Source organism: Podarcis liolepis (genome assembly GCF_965112155.1).
Source record: "Podarcis liolepis genome assembly, chromosome: 15".
Lineage (NCBI taxonomy): Eukaryota > Metazoa > Chordata > Lepidosauria > Squamata > Lacertidae > Podarcis > Podarcis liolepis.
Genome location: NC_139566.1, coordinates 37780636 through 37803130, shown reverse-complemented (window position 1 = coordinate 37803130; position 22495 = coordinate 37780636). Strand labels below are relative to the sequence as shown.

Below are 22495 nucleotides of genomic sequence, written 5' to 3'. Positions count from 1 at the left end.
ACCAGTGGCCATGATCTTAGTTTTTTTGATGTTGAGTTTCGAAACATATTTTGTGCTCTCCTCTTTCACCCCAGGGGTAGACCCATCGAAACCCATGCGCCTAAATTGCCACCGGCCATCCATTTCTTCTGCAAGCCCCGCCCCTCTTTCTTTCCTGCTGACCTTGCGAACTTCAAGAGGCAGGGAATACCACCGATCGTTTTCTCATCGCCACACAAAGCGTGGGTTAAAACAAGAATCTCCTTGGGCTGGGGAGGGGGGAGGGACTTGGGACACCCTCCCTCTTCCAGCTCCGGCATGTGGTGTCTCAGGTGATGCTCGAAGCTGAGCGATCCCTGACTCGTTGCAGAATGCCCAACTGCAACCACTTGCGCGCGCGCGCGTGTGCCTGCGCGCTTCGCTCTGCGTGACTCACGACATCTTTGCTGTGCCTTTAAAAGCCGCCCGGCTTATCCCTCCTTTTTGCCTTTAGGTGGCTGCTGCTGCTGCTGCTGCTGTCTCCATTTATTTAGTCTCTCTCCGGTCGCAACGGCGCCTGCGCTCCCAGGGAAATAAATAAATAAGGCGGAGAGGCAGAGCTCAGCTCTCCTGCGCCCTGAGCCTCGCAGGTCTTTTGTCTGAAGCTGGAAACAGCAGCGGCTGCTCCGCGGATCCTCTCCTCCGCCAGCCAAGCCAGAAGGGAGCCTCTGCTTGGACCCCCCCACACACTTAATTCTTCTCCTTCTCCTGCGAGAGACAACAAAAAAGGGATTTCCCCCCTCCGCAAGAATCCCAGAAGAAGAAGAAGGAAAGAAGGAAGGGCATCCCCGGCGCGCATCTGGGCAGCTGTTTGTAGAAACAAAAAACTGGTTGGAAGAGGAAGGGGGGGCAGAGAGAGGGTGAAAAAACACAACAACAACTCTTAAGGTGGACTTGGTCTTAAGGTGGATGGTGGTCTTTTTGCTGGGTCTTTCTTTTTAAGGTGGATTGGACGTCAAGGTTGGAGAGGCTGGTGTGTTTTTTTGGTGTGGATTTACGCGTCTTGCATCAGCTTGCGTTTTTGAGCTCCGGATGGCCGGAGATGGGTCGTTCTTCGTAGCCGGGCGGCCCAACGGAACGAGCTCTTTCTAGTGCTGGGGCTCATTCACAAGGTCTTTATTTTGGAGACTTGATACCTATTCTATCTGCACATTATATACGCGTTTTAAATATTGGTTTTAATTCTCTCCCCCCCACCCCACTTTCCTGGCTGCAATAAAAATGGGGAAAGTTTGGTAGCCGGGACTCGAACTCCCTCCCCTCCCGTCCCTTCGTAACAATGACTAAATCCCGGCCTTTTTACAGAAAAAGACAGCCGATGGCCGAAGAAGAGGTGGGAGTCCAAAGCCAGAAATTTAACTGCCGAGAGCTGGACAGGAGAGAAGTTTTGCTTTTTCAAGTTTCTAGTTCCTCTTGATTGTCCTTGAAAGAGAGGGCTTCGGTGTCTTTCAAAACTTTATTATTATTTTTATTGTGTGTGCTTAGGGTCCCACCCCTGCTTTAATAAAGAGGGTTTGGGGGAGGCCTTCGACTCGCCTTCCCACCCCCACCCCCTTTTCAACTATACATATATTGTTGCTGTTGCTACCAAGCTCCTTCTCGCCATTCACACTTGAGGCCCAAACGTGGAAAGGCATGGAGACGGTTGGGAAATTTGAGTTCAGCAGGAAGGATTTGATCGGGCATGGAGCTTTCGCCGTCGTTTTCAAAGGGAGGCACAAAGAGGTAAATACAATGTTTATTCTTCTTTCCAAACTTTTTTTTTAGTGGCTCTACTCATCTGTACTTGGGAGATAAGTAGCAGTTTAACACACACACACACACACACACAGCCCTCTCCCCCTCTCGGGGTTTTATATTAAAACTATTTTGTTCCTTTTTGTAATATGTATGCCACACACACACCTTCCCTACTGCTCTCTTAGGCAATACACGTATCTACTTTTGGAAGAGCCTAAATAAACACACAGCTGAACTAGATCACTTTGCTTGCTCGTCCTGTGGGTCCAGGCAACACTCTGTTGTAATAAACAGGACTCTTGGCCATGCAAATCGGGTCAGGATGAGACCAGTTCTAAACTAGTCAACTCAGAAGACAGACTCACTTGACTTCAAGGGATGCACTTCCAAGAAAAGGAGCTTAGAAACTCCCAAGTTGTTGCTGTTGCTGTTGTTATTTTATTTGTTATTATTATAACAATTTGGATCTATTGCTACTATGCTGCAAGTTAACTTTCGCAGGGAGTTGATCAGCTTTAGGTTCGATGCAATTTATTCTCAACATGCCAAGAAGAAATCCGAGACTTTGGATAGGCAAAATGAAAACAGGCCTTATCGGCTTGGCAACCCTGCCTATCTAAAGCGGCCACAAGCTAACAAACACATTTCAGTACTGGAGGAACTATAAATACTCGGCTATGTGGCTCTGCAGCTTTGTATTTAAGGCACACTAGCCTGGTAGTCCATAGGCGACAGAATAACTGCATTCAGGCTGGAATCCAAACAGGGTGGCGGAGGAGGGAAGGCTCTCGGACCGGTAACCTTGTCGGCTTTCTTTACCAGGCCATTGTACTGTCTTGTTGAACAAGGGGGTGAAAGTTCCTGGGAAGCTGGACTGACTTCTGTAGCATGGTTGCTGTCTGGCTTCCTTATCCCTAAAGATTAGCCCATGTCTCCAAAATGTCCTTGGCATTGTTAAATATGTCTCCTACATCACTTAATGATTAAACGAAAGAAACACACAGTCCATTGGTGGGCACCTTTTTTCACATCATCCGTAAAGCTGGGGATAAACTTCTACAATCCAAATATTTGTATTGCTTAAATTAAGAGGATAATGGCAGTGTAAAGAGCCATTTGAAATGAATATCTCTTCCCCCTCTTCCCGGTGCCGGACAAATGCAAATTCAATAAAGGGCAAGCCTGGGCATGTGCTCTATATGGTTTGGGATAGTGAAACAGGGTTTTCTGAACACTTCTCTTGTGGTTTAAAGCATATGGACTCATTAGAGAGACGCGCATGTGTGTTTCTGAGCATGTGAAAATAAAATGCGAGCTTCGCCACTTCCAACTTACATTCTGCATCTGTTTTATTATTATTATTATTATTAACTTTCAGAAACCTGAAGTGGAGGTAGCAATAAAATGCATCAACAAGAAAAACTTGGCAAAATCCCAGACTCTCTTGGGAAAGGAAATCAAAATACTCAAGGTAAGGGGCGGAAAATGTTTTTGCTGCTATTGACATTTCGATTTAAGGCGACTGTTTGCGATTTTATAAATGCTTATACCACCATCTCCTCTCTCTTTCCTTCTAGGAACTGAAGCATGAAAATATCGTTGCCTTGTATGACTTCCAGGTATTAGTTTACTTCTATCTTGGAAGGATGTTGTAGGGAGGGGGAGGGGTTAAGGTGTGATACTTTAAAACTTTGCTGAGAGCTGTGGATTATTGGAGGTTTTGGAGAGTGACGGGAGAAAAGTCTGTACACTTTGTAAAAACTATATATAACCCAATATAAGCAAGGGAGCACACAGGCTTAACTGCGGGGCAGAAAGCTTTAACTGTAGGCCAGGATCTCATCAGTGGGGCAGTACCTTGAAATGAAGGAGGGTTCTTCATCTTCAAAATATGGACATTGCAATGGAGTGTGCGTCCAGTAGATGTGCTTAACCTAAAGTCATCTTGTTAGGCTGGCTGTTTGCTTTTGCTCCCTTTGGCATGTTCTGCTACACAGTTGGATTGTATTTTGAATGTACAGTATATGCAGACAAAAGTTAGGAAGGCTTGGCTGAATCTCACTTTTGATCCATTTGGCCTTGTTGCTGTCAGTCTGCGATGTACTATGCAAATACTCATATGCCGGATTCTTTTCTGTCTTTGGGGTTTAACTTTTCCTCTTGTGATGCTTCCCAGACTGAGAACTAGCTCACTCTACAAAATCTGTAGGGACATTTGTCACTTTACTGCTGAAATTAGTTAGCCCTCCTTTCCTATCCCCCCATCATGAAATCTCCCTTTGATTTTTTTAAGCAGGTTTTATTTATCTATTTACATGACAATGGCACCACTAAGTTGTGGCAGACCAAGGTGTGTGCCCAGAAATCCTGTTTTGAACTGGATCACAATTTCCACCTTGGAGTCCTCTTGTTGTTTGGGTACGAACAGCCTTCAGTTGCTTTTATAGCCACAGGAGGAGGAGTTCCAGCTCTGAACCCTGGTTCTCCCTGTTGCTTATCTGAGCTTTGTTGCTGTCTGGTGTCATGTGGCCTCCAGACCTCCTTGTTTGTTGACATTCCTCCTGCGCTCTGGGATTGGTTGAGTCAGGGCTTTGCATCATCAGTGCAACCAAATTCCTGCCTGTGTGTTTGGCGCAGGCTGCGTGCAATGCTTTCTGGGAGCCGTAGTCTCTAGTTCTGGCTTCTGTTTCCTTTCGGTTCTGGGTTTCTCCGGTGCAAGGACTCTTTTTCCCAGTGTACCTCTGCAGTCTCAAAAATAGGGGCTGGATGTTGCTGGGGGTGGGGTTATCTCAGGTCAAATAATCAGGAAGCAGATCGGTTTTGCACAAAGCAGCATGTTTTCCCCCACCCCACCCCCAGTCTTTAATTCTCTCTCCTCCCCTCCCGCCCTCCAGTTGCCCTAAGGAAATGCAGCAAGGCCTTTTCTCTTGCAGAATCAAAGGATAAATATTCTGATTTTGTTCCCTCGAAAGCCTTGCGAAAGTCAACACCCTTGCTTTTGTTACCTTGGTGTGGCAAAACACCATGCTATGCATGCAAATTCCAGAGGCCAGCTCTTGTGTGTAAAAATCTGCACATGAGCTACTTTTCTTTCTGCTTAGTGTTAAGGAAACCTCGGTCACCCATCTGCAGTCCAGAATTTACACTTTGTAGTAAGACCCCGTTTATTATTATTATTACAGTGGTACCTCAGGTTAAGTACTTAATTCGTTCCGGAGGTCCGTTCTTAACCTGAAACTGTTCTTAACCTGAAGCACCACTTTAGCTAATGGGGCCTGCCACTGCGCCGCCGGAGCGTGATTTCTGTTCTCATCCTGAAGCAAAGTTCTTAACCCGAGGTAATATTTCTGGCTTAGCGGAGTCTGTAACCTGAAGTGTATGTAACCTGAAGCCTATGTAACCTGAGGTACCACTGTATTATTCATTCCCTTTTGATAGATGCACCCATGTGGATTAGGCAGATGGAATAGGTGGGAACATAGGAATATGATTTATACAAGGGTCCATGCAGCTCAGTATCGTCAACACTGACTGGCAGCAGCTCTCTAGGGCAGGCTTCCTCAACCTCAACCCTCCAGCTGTTTTGGGACTACAATTCCCATCCCAAACCACTGGTCCTGCTAGCTAGGGATCATGGGAGTTGTAGTAATAATAATAATAATAATAATAATAATAATAATTTTTATTCATACCCCGCCCTCCCCAGCCAAGGCCGGGCTCAGGATGGCTAAAAAGCAATAATAAAAACAAGTTGAATGAATACAACTTAAAAACAAGATTAAAATACAACAGTTAAAATATTGAAACATTACAATATTAAAATGCAGCCTCATCACAGGAGGAGAAAGGAAAAAGAAAGAGGGGGAGGGAATCAAATTGGCTCCAAGCCAAAGGCCAGGCGGAACAACTCTGCCTTATAGGCCCTGCGGAAAGAAATCAGATCCTGCAGGGCCCTGGTCTCATGAGGCAGAGCATTCCACCAGGCCGGAGCCAGAGTTGAAAAGGCCCTGGCTCTGGTTGAAGCTAATCTAACTTCCTTAGGGCCCGGGACCACTAGGGTGTTGCTACTTATGGACCTTGAGGCTCTCCGTGGGGCATACCAGGAGAGGTGGTCCTGCAGGTACGAGGGTCCTAAGCCTCGTAGGAGGGCCGAGGTTGAGGAAGCCTACTCTAGGGTTTCAGGTGAAGTCTCTCTCAGCCCTACCTGGAGATGATGATGATGATGATAATTTATTCCTTATACCCCACCCATCCACTCAGGGTGTTTTCCAGAAACAGTACCTTGTGTGATGCATCAGTTTGGCTATTTGTGAGTTATCTACACCTGATGTGGGATGCTGCCAAAATCTGCCTCCAGGGGAGAACCTGACTAGTGCCTCCAGCATTTAATCTGAATCTTAATTGAGCCCCATTGGGTGGTGTTCAGTTAAATTTTACTCAGACCAGAACCACTGAAATTAATGAACTACAGTTAGTCATGTTTGTTGATTTCAGTGGGCCTACTCTGTGAGTAGAGCTATGAGTTAATAAACATGTGTCTCTGGAAGGAACGGACACGTTGGTTCTTTCGCACCAACAGTTAATCCTTGCATGTAGAAAATGAGCATGTCAGGGATGGTTCCAGCCCAGCTTATTTTTCTCCCTGCCATGTTAGTTCTCTAGTTTTGGGGATATCCTGTATCTTAACTGGCATGAAGGAGCATTCCATCATGCGAACTCTGGAGCGGCACAGCCAAGACTCGTGCTTTTGTTGGCAGGAGCTAAGCCCAAGTCTGTAGACTTGGTTCAAGGACCTTGGAGGTGGACAGCAGTTTCTGTATCTTACCCCACTGACAGATAGGTAGCCGTGTTGGTCTGCCATAGTCAAAATAAAAAAATTCCTTCCAGTAGCACCTTAAAGACCAACTAAGTTAGTTCTTGGTATGAGCTTTCGTGTGCATGCACACTTCTTCAGATACACTGAAACAGAAGTTGCCAGATCCTTCTATATAGTGAGAAGGTGGGGAGGGGTATTACTCAGAAGGGTGGTGGGAATGGGAGATTGGCAGATAGCTGAGATGAACCTGTTGACAACTCTTATTCTTATCTCATTATACATGACTAAGCCATTTTTCACCTTCTCACCCCTTGCCTTTTCCTGTAAGACCTATTGCAGTCGTTAAGAGTCGTCAACAGGCTCATCTCAGCTATCTGCCTATCTCCCATTCCCACCACCCTTCTGAGTAACACCCCTCCCCACCTTCTCACTATATAGAAGGATCTGGCAACTTCTGTTTCAGTGTATCTGAAGAAGTGTGCAAGCACACGAAAGCTCATACCAAGAACTAACTTGGTTGGTCTTTAAGGTGCTACTGGAAGGATTTTTTTTATTTTTACCCCACTGAGTCCTGCTTAGCTAGTATCTTTCCACACCAACTATGTTGTTTTACTAGATGAGGTGGCGGTCATATTTCTCTGTGTGCATCTGTGTGCATGAATGTCAAATCACAAGATGCATGGATCTGCAACATCATGAGATTCTCGGTTTTCATTTTGGGGTGGGTCTCAGTGGCACTTGGGCTTGGATTCCTTGGAAGCCACAGTTTTGGAGGGCCTTTCACGTAGCAGGTGTTGTTATGTAATTCAAGACTCTGGTCTTACAGCACACCAGCTGAACGTGGTAACGAATATTACTTCAGAATGCAATAAGTATTTGTTTGTTTGTTTGTTTCACAAGTTTTCCAAGCTGCTTGATTGCAACAAAACCTCAAAGCTGGCTTGCAAAAAGAGCAGAGCAAGAAAATGATCAGTCAAAAACAGTTTAAATCCACCATTTTTAGTTCAAAAAATAATAATTAAAATCAACAGAAAGCTAAAAGCCAGACTAAAATACACGTTGACGTTCCACATGTCTTCAGAGTCACGTCCGAACAAAAATGTTCTTAGCAGGTGCTGAGAAGAATACCGTGAAGGTGCCTGTTTGATTTCACTAGGCAGGGAGTTTCAAAGTATAGCTTTGCTGTGTATCATACTTTATAGAGGACAGTCCTTTATTTCAGGGGTGCAAAACCTTTTGGGGAGGGGTGAAGGGCCTTATTATGGACAAACATACCAGGGCCAGAGGCAAAAAGTAGGTGAAAGGATGGATATAGCTCTCGCCTTTGCACACCGGGCTGTATTTCAGTAATGGAAAAGCCAGAGGTCTCTTCATTCTACATGCAGTCAAACAAAAGGCATTATCAGAATTCCAGTATATGTCCCAGCTAAGCCAGAGCACATGAGTGACCATGGGTAGGGTGGTCTTGGGAGCAGGTGAGGCCTTGGAGAAAGCGACAGAGGTGAGGCAGAAGGCCTGGAAAGGCCATGTTGGACCCTTGAGCAAGTAGTTCCCCATCTCTGCTCTATTTGCAGGGCTGCCTGGTCAACAAAACCAGAAAGAGAAAGATTTAGAACCCATGAATTTTGCTTTCATATTTATGAAGAGGATTTTGAAGGGTCTTTGTGACCTGTTTTGGCTGGGCGAGATCTGCCAGACCTGCATTTTATTTGTGGAAATGAAATTGTTTGTTTGTTTATTTTAAAAAAGGCTTTTATGGGTTGTGTTTATTGTAGTTGGTTTCAGTGTTTCGGTTTGTGAGTTGCTTCGAGCCATTTTTTTAAAAAATAAGTAAAGCAAGTAATAAATATTAAGAGTAATATTTTTGATATTGTGGTGAAACCTCACAAAGGCTTTAAAAAACATTTTCAACGTTTATATAGCACGATCAATGTGCATGGCTCTGTACAGAATTAAAGTGAAAGGGACTACCCTGAAGGGTGCAGAGTCTAAAAAATTAACAAGTGTTTGAATTCCATAATAATCCAGAACAGGATTAAGTGGGCTGTGTACACCCCCACCCCCACCCTTGCCTTGAGCCTGAGGCCCTGCTGGGCCTCTTTCTGACACACACACAACACACAACATGTGAGCACTCCCACAAACCACACAAAGCCTGCATCAGTTGTGTTTTAGCATCTGAATGGGACCTTTCTGCTGTTGCTTCCTACTGGGGTCTTTCAAGAGCTGCTGCTGGTGAGCTATCAAATGGCTTTTGTGGGTTGCCTCTTGGCCAAGACTGCCTTGCAGCCATTGCCCAGTGAGGACAAACCAGTTTGAGGGAATCCTAATTCCTTTCCTGAAGCCAGATCTGCCAGGGTGCTAAATGTGTCACCGGGTCTCCGTTCTGCATCATAAAGCATCTGCCTGGGTGTGTCTATGTGACAAAACGTAAATCACTTTAATGGTTCTTGGCTTCCTTGTTGTTTGGAATTCCGGGAACTATATCTCAGGAAGCTGATGGAATTATCCCTTTCGATTTCTCTTATAGTTTCCTGTGATGTAGTCTTCTCTAGAGCACCGCTTTTGAAATGCATAGTATTGCAAAATAACTTAGGTAGTCAAGTCTATTAATCTCAGTGGGCCTACTCGCCTCACATTTCGTACGACCCTTGTGCTTTTATTGTTTTGTTGCTGCGTTGTGATTTTTAAACATAAAGCTGCAGTCCCATGCACGTTGAACTTGAAAGTAAGTTGCATTATATTTGGTGAGGTTTGAATTGCAGCATTAAATCTGTCTCTGATACACAGAGCTCTTACGGAGAAAATGATAAATAAACCTGTTAGGCTGTGGTCTGCAGAGGTTCATCTTATGGCAGTTTGAAGGGCCCTTTCCGTGGTGGCCCCCGGTCTGTGGCCTGAGCTAGGCATCTGCCAGGGTGAGCTTCCATCAGCTTTTAAAAGCATATCTATGTACTCAAGCTTTCCCTTGGCCTCAGATACCAGTGGAGTGATTCGAGGCTGCTATATTTGTGATACGTTCTTTTTTTATTAGATTGGGGTTTATCATATTTGGGATTCTTTTGTCTTGAATTGTGTTATTGTACACAGCCTTGGTATTTTAAGAGGCAGTATATAAATTGGAGATGTTTTGAGCGCCCTCGCAGGACTGAAATTCAGGCTAGTTTGTGGGCTTGTTTGTGTCTGCTTGTATGTGCATAGTAGCTGCAGCAGTGTCAGCCCTGGTACTTAAATCGAAAGTGAACCAGTTGTAAACCGTAGGCCAGGGATGGACACTGTGTGTCGGGACAGATGTTGTCAGTCCACAGCTCCCATGATCCCTGACATTCAGTGCCCCCAAATCTTGTTCTCCCACAGAGATGCCGGGATGGTAGTAATTCAGCTGGTTCAGAAAGCTGTTTGGTTTTTTTAAGTGGCAAGCTCCTTGTTTACCTTTTTCTTTGTTCAAATGCAAAAGAGAACCCCTTGCAGGTCTTATTGTTTTGCCTTTGAAAGCTGTTGCATACACTTTGCTGTTAACGAGATCCTTTTAAGTACAATTTGGTGCGACTCCCCCGCTCCCAATCTTTTAAGATTGATTGTCGCCTAAACTCTCCCACCTCCCAACTGGATAAGCAGATACCACCTTAAAATATTTTGCTTTTTCTGTGGTGCTGAATGCTTTTAATCTGCTGCAGCAGATACAACACAGCTGCCACCCTGGAAGCTGTAAACATCATAGCTTCTTTTGGAGGGCTGATGCTGCTACCTGTTTTGTGGTTTCTTCCCTCCCTCCCCCTCCAAATCTTTCTGTTTCTGGCTTTATTGGGAATCTCTCTGTAACTCTCCCTGCCCCCCACCACACAAAGGAAATGGTTGATGAAACCACAGTGACTGTAGACTGGTGTGTGCAAGCCTTCAGGCTTGTTGTGTTTATGACCTTAACCAATAGAATTAGACTGGGGTACATCTCAGCACATTCTGATCCTTGGAATTTGTTTTCAGTGTCCAAATGGAGCTGAGCTTGCAGTCCTTTTACACACCAGCCAAGCTAACCCGGTTAGCTTTCTTCCCCAGCTTAAGTGGGGAAAGTAGTTTTGCTGTTGTCCATTAGGAAGTCAGCCTTGCAGATCTACCTCATATCAGTCAGCAGTTATCTCCATAGGTTCAGGGGTGTACTTCTTAACCTCCCATGCTTGTAGACCAGTCTCAAGACCACCCTTGACTTCCAGCTTGCGTCATGGGGAGAGAGACCCGTGAGTTGACCCAAACCTGTTTCAGGTTAAAAGAAGTGAGGTGATCCTGATGTGGAATTCCTGCTCCCTCTGAGCGCTCTCACTGCCATCGCTAATCCCAGGACCCTCATTGCTGCCCTGGTGGGCAACCAAGCTAATCCTAACTAACCCACCGCAGCTGAAATTTCCGCATGCCAGTCCCCTCTGCAAAATTCCATTTAAGGAGAAGCCTGGAAAACGATAGACATAGACTCAAAAGTGAACAGAATGCCCCTGCTCCAGAGAGAGCCCCCTCCCTACAAGCCTAGCTATAGGAAAGAGGGGCATATGATTAATTAGAAATATGTATCCTATTGAAAAGGGCTCGTGCCTTTTCCCTGCCAAGTTGCAGCGCTCATGGAAATAGACAAAAGGAGTGTCTCATCGGAAGAATGCTTCTCAGCCCAGTAATGGCATATGCTGCTCCTTTGGTTCAGTAAGCCTTAGCTAGAGAGCCATATGGTGGCAATAACTTGGCTGCAACCCACCTGGAATGGCCACTCGCTGAGGACCTATGCTGTAGACCACCACACAGCCACTACTTGCCTTGCATTTAATTTCTAAACGGGGAGTTTTTTATTTGTTCGTATGATTTATTTATTTTTTAAACAAGCCATGAACTGACATAATACTAGATTTAATTTGGTAATAGAACATCGGAAGATGCAATACCCAGTCTGCCATTCTGTTGAAATGTTGCTGTTCTGTGCCGCAAGAAGTTGCTTCCTCTTCCATTCCCAGGAACATCAACAACAACAAAAGTTTTGTATGCGTTCTTCCACTGTGTTGTAGTTTCTCTCTGTCTTATGCAAGTCAGACTCAGGCCATTGGTCCATCTAGCTCTTTATCATCTGCCAAAGATGGAGAAGCTATAGGCTTCTGTAGTCTGGCCCAGCCAGAATGGCCAATGCCCAGGGATGATGGGAGTCCAACAGCTTCTGAATGGGTAAAGGTAAAGGGACCCCTGACCATTAGGTCCAGTCGTGACCGACTCTGGGGTTGCGGCGCTCATCTCGCTTTATTGGCCGAGGGAGCCGGCATACAGCTTTCGGGTCATGTCGCCAGCATGACTAAGCCGCTTCTGGCAAACCAGAGCAGTGCACGGAAACGCCGTTTACCTTCCTGCCGAAGCGGTACCTATTTATCTACTTGCACTTTGACGTGCTTTCAAACTGCTAGGTGGGCAGGAGCAGGGACCGAGCAACGGGAGGTCACCCCGTCGCGGGGATTCAAACCGATGACCTTTTGATCGGCAAGCCCTAGGCTCTGTGGTTTAACCCACAGCGCCACCCGTGTCCCTTCTGAATGGGTACATGTTGCCCAATCCTGGCCTGCATAGAAGCAGTTCATGCTCTCAGGGGTGGGAGTCTTTCCCAGCCCTATCTAAAGAAGTGAGGGTCAAAACCCAGCAACTTTTCCATGCACAGGGTGTGCCCCTCCCCATTCCACCTGTCCACACAGCTTTGTAAAAATTGCAGAACTAGACCTGCAGCTTGACTTGTGGGCGGAGGGAGAAGGGGGTGTGTCATGTGCTTTGCCCACTCCTGTTAACCCTGTGCTGCCCAGGTGTCCATATTATGTGCAGTAAATACAATTTAATAATTGGCAAGCTTTTATGCAAATGCATTTGCCTGATTTGCAGCGATAAAGTGCCCTTACATGTCAAAGGTATTATTAATCCAAACTTGTATTTAAGCACAGGCTTGGTAGCCATAGGCAATAAGGAATTAACATGTGGGTGAGTGTACCCAGTGTAAAAAGCAGAGCAGGCTGTTGTTGAACGGATATGGTTCACTATCAGGCTAGTAACTTTTGTGGGCTTATTTGCAAGGCTGCAATACTCTGAGCACAATCTGCGCATGTGAGTGAGCACTCCTTTTAAAGGATTTCTTAGAGCAGGGATGGGGAACCCTTGTCAGATGTTGCCAAACTGCAATTCCCATCATCATCATCCCTTGTCCACGGCCATGCTGGTTGGGGCTGATGGGAGTTTGTTGTCCAACAGCATCTCGAGTGGCACATGTTGCTACCTGAGAGGAGTGAATGATTTCATAGCAGGAAGCTATGTTTGAATTTCGTGAGAGTTTACAAAATCTAAATAGTGTTGAAACCAGGATGGCATGAACTAGCTGTCCGCTCACCACAAATGACAGCAACAACTTTACCGCAGCCAGAGATTGAAATAATCTTGAAACCAGAGAGCAATGCTATCGCAAGATCTCAAAGGAACTCTTTCCCTAATGACCTGCCTGCTTCTACACTGTAAATTCTGTAACTTCCATGTCTACCTCAGTTCATTAACTTACAAGACCCTTTCTACAGTTTCTTGCTTTCTTTCCCATCAGAAGTATTCATCCCTTTTTTGTCCTTGAGGACATTTGCAAAGTGGCTCTCTCGTTTTAAGTTGACCTTTCCCTTTCCTCACAGTTGCAGTTCTGTTTGTCAACATTCCATGGCCATTACCTTCGGCAGCTTGAGGGCTTGTCCACACTTCTTCTGGTCTGCTGCTCTACCCAGGGGAAAACTGCTCTTTAGTGCTCAATCAGAGCAAATGACAATTCTGGTTTTCTCCAGATTGAAATTTGCTCCCGTTTAGAGCTTCAATGGTGGGGTTTCCTTGGGAAAGATGCTGGGCAAGGGGAGAACCACTAGGGCAGGCATAGGCAAACTCGGCCCTCCATATGTTTTGGGACTACAACTCCCATCATCCCTGACCACTGGACCTGTTAGCTAGGGATTATGGGAGTTGTAGTCCCAAAAGATCTGGAGGGCCGAGTTTGCCTATGCCTGCTTTCTAGGCATGAGAGAGGCAGAGTGTGGATTGAGCCCTGAGCATCCAAACAGTCCCTTGACATCAGAGATTTTAAGCAAGCGACTCTAGGATAGCTGGTTGCCAGTGTTAGAAACTCAGCTAACAGCTAAATGGTACCTTAAACCAAGGTTATGGTCACCACAATGGAATGTCTAGGTTTCTGTTCCCCCCAATGGAAAGAAATAATAATAATAATAATAATAATAATAATAATAATAATAATAATATCTATACCACTTTACATTTTAAAGAACAATTCTCAAAGCTGTTTACAGCACATTAAAACATCAAATAAGACAAGCCCAGAATAAAATAAATCCTAGCTTCAAAAAAAATATTTCAGATCTTTTTAACCGGCTTTTTGCTTTCCTCAATCTCCCAGCCCTGCTTAGGGATGGCGGCAGATGGAATCTGGGACCTTCTGCATGAGAAACAGGTGTTCTCCCACTTCGCTGGGGCATGTTAAAGTTGTGTTAAGGGGATGAGATACAAGAGCCAGCCCACCCGTGTCTTGTTTCCTATTACAGTGGTACCGCCGGTTTTGGCTTTAACATGAGGCACGCTTTCGCTAATGGCGCCTCCTGCTGCTGCTGCTCGTCTTCCACTTGCATCCCAGGGCAAAGTTCATAACAAGGGGCATCTACTTCCGGGTTAGCAGAGCTCATAACCCAAAGCGTTCTCAAGGAGGACGTACAGTGGTACCTCGGGTTACATACGCTTCAGGTTACAGACTCCGCTAACCCAGAAATAGTACCTCGGGTTAAGAACTTTGCTTCAGGATGAGAACAGAAATCGTGCTCCGGCGGCGTGACAGCAGCAGGAGGCCCCATTAGCTAAAGTGGTCTTCAGGTTAAGAACAGTTTCAGGTTAAGAACGGACCTCCAGAACAAATTAAGTACTTAACCCGAGGTACCACTGTACGTAACACGAGGATCCACTGTAACAAGTCTTCTACATGATCTTTAATGGTGTTTCAAAAGCTTTGGAAATCTACCGTGTCCCAGTTAGTTTGTAGCTATGTATTATTGAGTAGTGCTAATGGGGCCAGCAGTGCGCAGAAGACCTAGTGAGATTGACCCCGATGAGGGTGGAATCGAGTATTTTTAGAAACTGTTTTCAAGCTTGCTGTGAATGAGTTTGTGCTGCAAACCTGCATCAAGGGCAAGGCGGGAAAGAGAAATGTTGAAGGTAAAAGGCTGTAACTCGGCAGTAGAGCACCTGCTTTGAACTAGGAACGTCTTAGATCAACCTAAGGCCCAGGGGCCGGATGCAGCCCAATCACCTTCTAAATCTGGCCCGTGAATGGTCCAGGACTCAGCGTGTTTTTACATGAGTAGAATGTGTCCTTTTATTTAAAATGCGTCTCTGGGTTATTTGTGGGTCCTGCCTGGTGTTTTTACATGAGTAGAATGTGTGCTTTTATTTAAAATGCATCTCTGGGTTATTTGTGGGGCATTGGAATTCGTTCTCCCCCCCCCCCAAAAAAATAGTCTGGCCCACCACAAGGTCTGAGGGACGGTGGACCGTCCCACGGCTGAAAAAGGTTGCTGACCCGATCCAATCTCTGCCGTCGCCAGATAGGGCTGGGAGAAACCTTGAAAAGCAGCTGCCAGCCATGGCAGGCAGTACTGAGATAGATGGACCATGGATGCGACTCTGTATAAGGCAGCTTCCTGTTTTCCTAAGGCTGCCATTGTAAGCATAATTTCCAGGGCTCAGGCTCCCACTTAATTCAGTGGGACGTGACTTCTCAGTAGAAACTGTAACTAACTTTGGTCTAAACCATTTCAAACACTGTTGATGCAAGGTTGTCTTCCAATAGGGCTAGCGAACTGTGGTGGTCTGATGTAGTCCCTGAAAGCCATGTACCGTATACAGTGGTACCTCGGGTTAAGTACTTAATTCGTTCCAGAGGTCCGTACTTAACCTGAAACTGTTCTTAACCTGCAGCACCATTTTAGCTCATGGGGCCTCCTGCTGCCGCCGTGCCACTGGAGCACAATTTCTGTACTCATCCTGAAGCAAAGTTCTTAACCTGAAGCACTGTTTCTGGGTTAGCGGTTTCTGTAACCTGAAATGTATGTAACCTGAAGTGTATGTAACCCGAGGTACCACTGTACCTGGTCTCTGTGCACCCGCCCCAACAACCCAACCAGCTTTTTTCATTGAGACATGCTTTTAAAAGCTGGCTGGGTTTCTCCTGCTATAAAGAAAAGAGAACTGTTTTGTCAGTCTGTAAAAAGGAGGGAGGAAGCAATTTGGGTTTCCTGTGCAATGCACTGTTTACAGGAAGGGCTGTAACTCTGTTGCGGAACATGTGCATGGCATCCAGAAGGGTCCCTTCTTAGTTCCCAAGTATCTACAGGTAGGGCTTGGAAAGACCTCCGCCTCAAATTTTTGGCGAGCTGCTTAAGGTTCCACACTAGATCTAGAAAGAGTTCAGACTTGGTTTACTTAACTGAATTGGGGTGGGGAGAACAACTTACACTCAGGGGTCAGCAAACTTTTTCAGCAGGGGGCTGGTCCACTGTCCCTCAGACCTTGTGGGGGGCTGGACTATATTTTGAAAAAATAATAAATGAATGAATTCCTATGTCCTACAAATAACCCAGGACGCGGGTGGCGCTGTGGGTTAAACCACAGAGCCTAGGACTTGCCGATCAGAAGGTCGGCGGTTCAAATCCCCATGACGGGGTGAGCTCCCGTTGCTCGGTCCCTGCTCCTGCCAACCTAGCAGTTCGAAAGCACGTCATGTGCAAATAGATAAATAGGGACCGCTCTGGTGGGAAGGTAAACGGCGTTTCCGTGTGCTGCTCTGGTTCGCCAGAAGCGGCTTAGTCATGTTGGCCACATGACCCGGAAGCTGTCTGCGGACGAACGCTGGCTCCCTCGGCTTATAGAGCGAGATGAGCGCGCAACCCCTGAGTCGGTCACGACTGGACCTAATGGTCAGGGGTCCCTTTTTACCTTTACCTTTACAAATAATCCAGAGATGTATTTTAAATAAAAACACACATTCTACTGATGTAAAAACACAAGGCAGGCCCCACAAATAACCCAGAGATGCATTTTACATAAAAGATGCATTTTACATAAAAACACACTGATTCCTGGAACGTCCGCGGGCCGGATTTAGAAGGCGATTGGGCCAGATCTGGCCCCCGGGCCTTAGCTTGCCTACCCATGACTTACACTGCTTCTGCAAAGCAGCGGTGATTTTGATGAACTCCTAATAGTGGCTGCTTTCACACACAACATAAAACCGTGGCTTAGCACTAATGCGCGAATGTGCTGGCTCTTGGAGATGAGATTGCTGGCTGCTTTGCTCCCCCCTGGTTTTTTTAGGTTGGTGTGGTGCAGCAGGTAAACTCTGTTTCGGCTTAGGGTGTTACCCAAACAGTTAAAGCTTTTTCTTTCTTGACCACAATCTGAGCTTAAAGGTTGGAGAAGGAAGAAAGTTGGTTTAACTCCTCCCTCTCTTTGTGAGCTAGCATGTTCTTGTGGTCCCAGTAATCCAGATTTTTGGCTTACTGTTTACATTGAACCACGCCATAGTCTAAGAGAGGTTTGTTTGATGCAGTCTTAGGCTTCCTTTATTCACCAGGTGGCAGAATGGATATGTCACCATTTTAAGACTTCAAGTGGGAGGGCAGTTTTTAAAAATGTTTTTCTTGTGCCATGAATGGGCAAACTTTGGCTCTGCCAGATGGTGTTGGACTCCAGCTCCCATCAGCCCCAGCCAGAATGGCCAATGATCAAGAATGCTTGGAGTAAGAGTCCAGCAACATCTGGAGGGCCACTTTTAGCTCACCAAGGAGCGGGTGGTTTGAGCCCAGGCTTGTCCTTGTTTGCTGGTTTTCTCCTTGCGGGGAGAGGATGTTGGTGGGTTTGTGTTCCTGCAAAGGAGAGCACTATGCGTTCTCATGAATGAGTTGGGAGAGCCATACTCAAATATTCACTCTACCTAACCTCCCTCACAGCTTTGTTGTAAAGATAAATCGTGTGTATGGGAAGAACCATGTAAGCGAGTTTGAATCCTTTGAGGAAACAAATAGCATAAGCAAAACTTATGGGATTATTAAATCAATTCTGTGGGGGTTTTTTTAATGTGATTACCCTATAGTCTGAAGTGCAATGCCTTATTCCACCCCGTCTTTAAAAAATGTTTTAAAATACATTGAAAATGAATGTCAAAACGTTGAGCGAGGGAAGAATTTAACATCAGCTAAAGTCTCATTGAGTGAGCACATCCTTCTAAAATCTAAATTATCTCACGAGGGCAACGTGACGTGATGATTTTGGAGGGTGTGTCCATTTTGTCATTTTCAAAATGGTGATTGTGCTCTTAGTCAGGGTTGTGGATTTGTCATGTTTGCCTTAGCAGGCCTCATATTTCTCTCCTCGTCACCTGATGGTACATTGGAGAAGGGGGTGGTGACATGGGCTATTTACCATCCTCTAAAACTTCCTTCTGGAGCCGAGGGCAGCATTACTCAGAGCTCTTAGTAAGGTGGCTTCGTGGCTGTTTCCCAAGAGTAATTGGAGACTGGCATGTGGTTGTGCTTCTCTGAATGCAACGGTGGATCATCTCCAGTTACTCGTGTGTTGTTCACACGGCTGTTTTCTCCAGGCCCTGTCAACATCTCCATTATGAAAGTACCCACTTCAGAAGCTATTTTATGACTTGCTTCTTGTCTCTCTCTTTCTCTCTCTGCCCAAAGCTGGTCTGCGTGGGGTTTTGAGGGATGACATTTGCCCATGGTGTAAGGTTTCTGGGCTGGGAATAAAAAAAAGAAGAAAAGTGGGGGGGGGGAAGAGTTCACCCTTATTGAGAGAGCCGTGAACTCATGTGCAGTCAGTCTCTCGGTGTCTTTAATAGCATTTACGGTAACTCCTGCTTTCGTTGTGTCTGAATAGTATTTCCTCACCCCTCTATGCTATGGTCATGCAACTTTTGGTTGGTTCACATCTAACATGAAAATCATGGTTTGGCATTTGCGTAAATAAACCCAGTCCTCACATATTCCTGGCCTTCAGCCTCAGATGCTTGCTTCCTTAATGAGTTTCTTATGCTTTTCGCCGGAAAATATGGATTTGCTGTTACGTGCAAACTTGCAAACTCTGGTTTTGCAAGCTTGTTATGCTAGTCGTTGTTCAGTGCTTCAGATATTATAGGATGACCACGTAAGCATTGGACACTCAAGAGAAGAAGTACAAATGGGGGTACCAGGTTGCACAATATCAGTATATGGTGATTTCAGTGTAGAAGAGGAAAAGCAAAATTGCTATGTTTTAAACAGAAATGCATTAAATTTCACTGTATAGTTAGCCGTAGTGTGTCTTGTGTGCCTGCTCACTTTGCTTTTTACAACCCCCACCTGCTGTCCCTTCCTAGGGTTCCCCCCCTTTAAATTGGACTTGGACTGGACAGACCTTCCAAGCAGAAGACTCTTAGAAACAGGAGACTGTCCTCAGGAAAACCGGACAGATGCCCTGCCCCCCCCCCCGCAGACTTTGGTCGCTTCTGTAACAGTGGAAGCAAATCACAACAGTGAAAGAGGCTTGCTCACCTGTGACTTTTGTGTTGCCCATGAATTCACTGTTTGTGTTTGTGCGTATAAACTTGAGTTGGCAATGGCAAATGGTCAGGGATGATGGGGAATTTTAGTTCTGACCGCATCTGTAGTGCCGCAGGTTTGCAATCTCTGTGCTGCCCTATAGTTTAAGCCAGGGGTGGGGAACATCGGGTCCAGGGGACAAATGTGGCCCCGCAACCAGACTGGCCCCTGGGGGCTTTCCCTGTGCCAGGGCGTCCCAAACCGTGGTCCATGGACCACCAGTGGTCTGCGAACTTTATTTAGCATGGCCACGTTAACCGTTCATATTGATTTCTAATTGTATTTCAACTGTATGGAGTGCGGATTGTAATGCAGTAAAATAAAATGAAAGAAATGAAAGAAGCCATAGAGATGCATGACTGAAAACCATGCAGTGTCTATTGCAGTTGCTGTAACCTGTGGAAAAATACATTGGTCCACTAAGAGCACCAGCAATTTTCAAATGGGGAGAGAATATTTGGGAACCACTTCCCAAACTGTTCTGCTCACTGGTCCAGCTCCATGTTGTCCTCAAGCGCTTTTTGTCTGCTTGAAATGTGTCTTGGAATGGTGAATGCCTTTTCTTTCCTGAATGGATATCTGTCTGTCTAATTTTCTCTGTGCACATGGAAACCCAACTTATTTTTGCATGGCTGGAATGTAGCCTACTGTGCAAAGGTAGGCTACCCATTGTGCCACCCACTTTTGCCTTTACTCTGCCCATCTCTGGGATGTGGCCCCCTGGAAGACCCCTCCCAAGGGAATTTATTTGGCTCTCAGATGGAAAATTGGTTCCCCTCGTTTAAACTGATGTTCAAACACAGCCTGTGTTTCTCTGCCCTGTCCTTTCTCCTTTCCCAGGCACTCCAATCTTGCTGCAGTCCTTGTGTGTGGCAGGTATAGATTAGATTAGCTGAGAAATCCTGGACACCTTTCATGCAAACAGCTAGATATTCCATATCTTGGAATATTGGGTTCTTTTCAGTCTGGTGTAATATGGCGCCTTTGTACCTTATTTGGCTCGATGTAAAGCTAATCCACGGAATGCAGAATGTCTTGTGAGCCTAATCTAGGTCTTGCAAAGCAGGCAAGGTCATTCTGCCGCTGCTCTAAAAATATTTTTCTTTCTCCTCCTCTCATAAGATTAATTTTGACCTGCTTCCAGGCTTCATAATTGTGCAAAGAGCCTTCATTGTGTGGTCTACTGAAGGTTAAATATCCCTGTTTCTTTTTCCCCCCTTTGCTTTTACTAGAACCGCTTATGGTTTTAAAAATAGCAGCAGCCGTTTGTTTGTATTTCCCTGTGATCCCCGAACAAACGCTGTGTTTGCAAAAGCCAAGCGGATGAAACGAAAGCACACAGACACAGAAAGCAGTCACCTCTGCTTCGGAACAGTTTTTTTGGTTCCCTAGACAGAGCGGCAGGCGAGTTAGCATCAGGACAACAGGCAGAATTAGGTCATCGGAGCTGGCAATCCCTTGATCGACCAGACGTTAAATATCACGCATAAATAGTGAGGGGAGCTGAATTTAATGCCTCCTGGGATCCAATTAGCAAAGCGTCTTATAACTCCCAAGAAAGGAAGACCTTTGCAAATCCACCTTGGTCTGTCTCTGTTGCTGTGAGATGCTGACGCCGTTTTTGCTGCAGGTGTTGCGGAGAGACACACCATAGCTGCATTTTCATGGGCAAGGGAATATGGCCTAAGAAGTTGGCTTGTGCCTTCGCACGGCCGGTGGTTTGTTTCCAACAAAACAGGCACGTGCCATCTTGTGCAGCAAGCTTGTCAAATATGCCACAGTTGTGTTTTCTTCATTATTTAAAATCTTAATAAATAAATTAAAGTAGGGAAGCTGCCTTATTATGCCAGTTGACTATTTCAGTCTAGCCCCAATATTGTCCGTTCTGACTGGCAGCAGCACCCCAGGGCGTTGGGCATGGTTCAGTCTGTCCCTTTGCCTATCTGATTCCTTCGAAAAAGGAAAAGAAACGAAACATGAAAATCTGTTTGCCTCTCACTTTGGGACACAGCTGGAGATTGGAGCCCAACAGATTTAAGTGTCATCAACAACAACCTGTGCTAAAAACTATATTTCAATTACAGTATTGTTTATTATGGTTGTATACCTCCCTGTTAATTGCAGTGTGTTCAGTGAGGCTAACTTCCTGCAAATCAAAAGGCCTTTCCAATTAATTGGGTAGCACATTATTTAGTACGAAATGTTAATTTTTAAATATGATTATTTATAAAGAAAATTACAGGCAGGAGGCAGCGTCTGAGAAAAAGCATTCCGCCTTCGCTGTCACATAGGAGGTCATGGTTTTCCAAGCTTTGGGGCCTGCCATGACATCAGTAAACAGGAAGTGTTGAAATTAAAGCAACAGAAGTATCTGCTCTTCGCTTCCGGTATTATTTCTAAGCTTATGCTGAGTTGATCAAACAGGCTGATTTAATATGCCTTATTTCATTGGGTGGCGTTGGAAAGGCAAGCTTAAGAAACCCAACGTGGTATCCAACACCCAACTTCTGTGACAACTGCTTTTCTTGGTTTACAGCATGCATGGCCAAACTTGGCCCTCCAGATGTTTTGGGACTACAGTTCCCAGCATTCCTGACCACTGGTCCTGTTAGCTAGGGTTGATGGGAGGTGTAGTTCCAAAACAGCTGGAGGGCCAAGTTTGGCCATGCATGGTTTACAGTATTAGGGCAGGGGTAGCCAGCTTGGTGATCTCCAGATAGCGTTGATCTTCCAATTCCCATCCAGCGGTCAGGAATGATGAGAGTTGTTTTACGATGACATTTGGAGAGCACCACATGGGCAGTGCTGTCAAGTGTGTTCAAAAAGCGCTTTGTATACATTACCGAGTTGGAATTCCTAGCTGCTCTCCTTTATGGGATATCAGGATTATTATCCCACACATTGCAGTAGGGTTGTGAACAGAGGCTGAAAGACTGGTTTGCTTAAGCCCACCCAATGAGTTTGTGGTAGAGCCAAGATACTGGGTTCTTCCTGATTTTCTCCAGCCCATCTCTTAGCCACTGTGTTTATTTGTTGTTGTTGTTTAGTCGTTCAGTCATGTTCAACTCTTCATGACTCCATGGACCAGAGCATGCCAGGCACTCCTGGTTATGAACCTCTCACCTTGCCCACGTACCCTGAACTCTGTTTGTGCTTTCACTATGTTTTATATATGCTGTAAGCATCCCAGAGTGGCTGGGGAAACACAGACAAGATGTTGTTGTTGTTGTTTAGTCGT

General features: G+C 45.6%; 1 protein-coding gene across 1 annotated transcript in view; it reads left to right on the top strand.

Moving 5' to 3' along the window:
• Positions 1-377: 377 nt before the first annotated feature.
• The window catches only part of ULK1 (unc-51 like autophagy activating kinase 1), a 115157-nt gene continuing 93039 nt past the window's right edge, over positions 378-22495 (top strand). Inside the window, exons 1-3 of the mRNA XM_083476420.1 lie at positions 378-1743; positions 3137-3229; positions 3336-3377. Coding sequence (XP_083332546.1) covers positions 1654-1743; positions 3137-3229; positions 3336-3377 — 225 coding nt within the window. The 5' untranslated portion in view covers positions 378-1653. The remainder of the gene's footprint in view (positions 1744-3136; positions 3230-3335; positions 3378-22495) is intronic.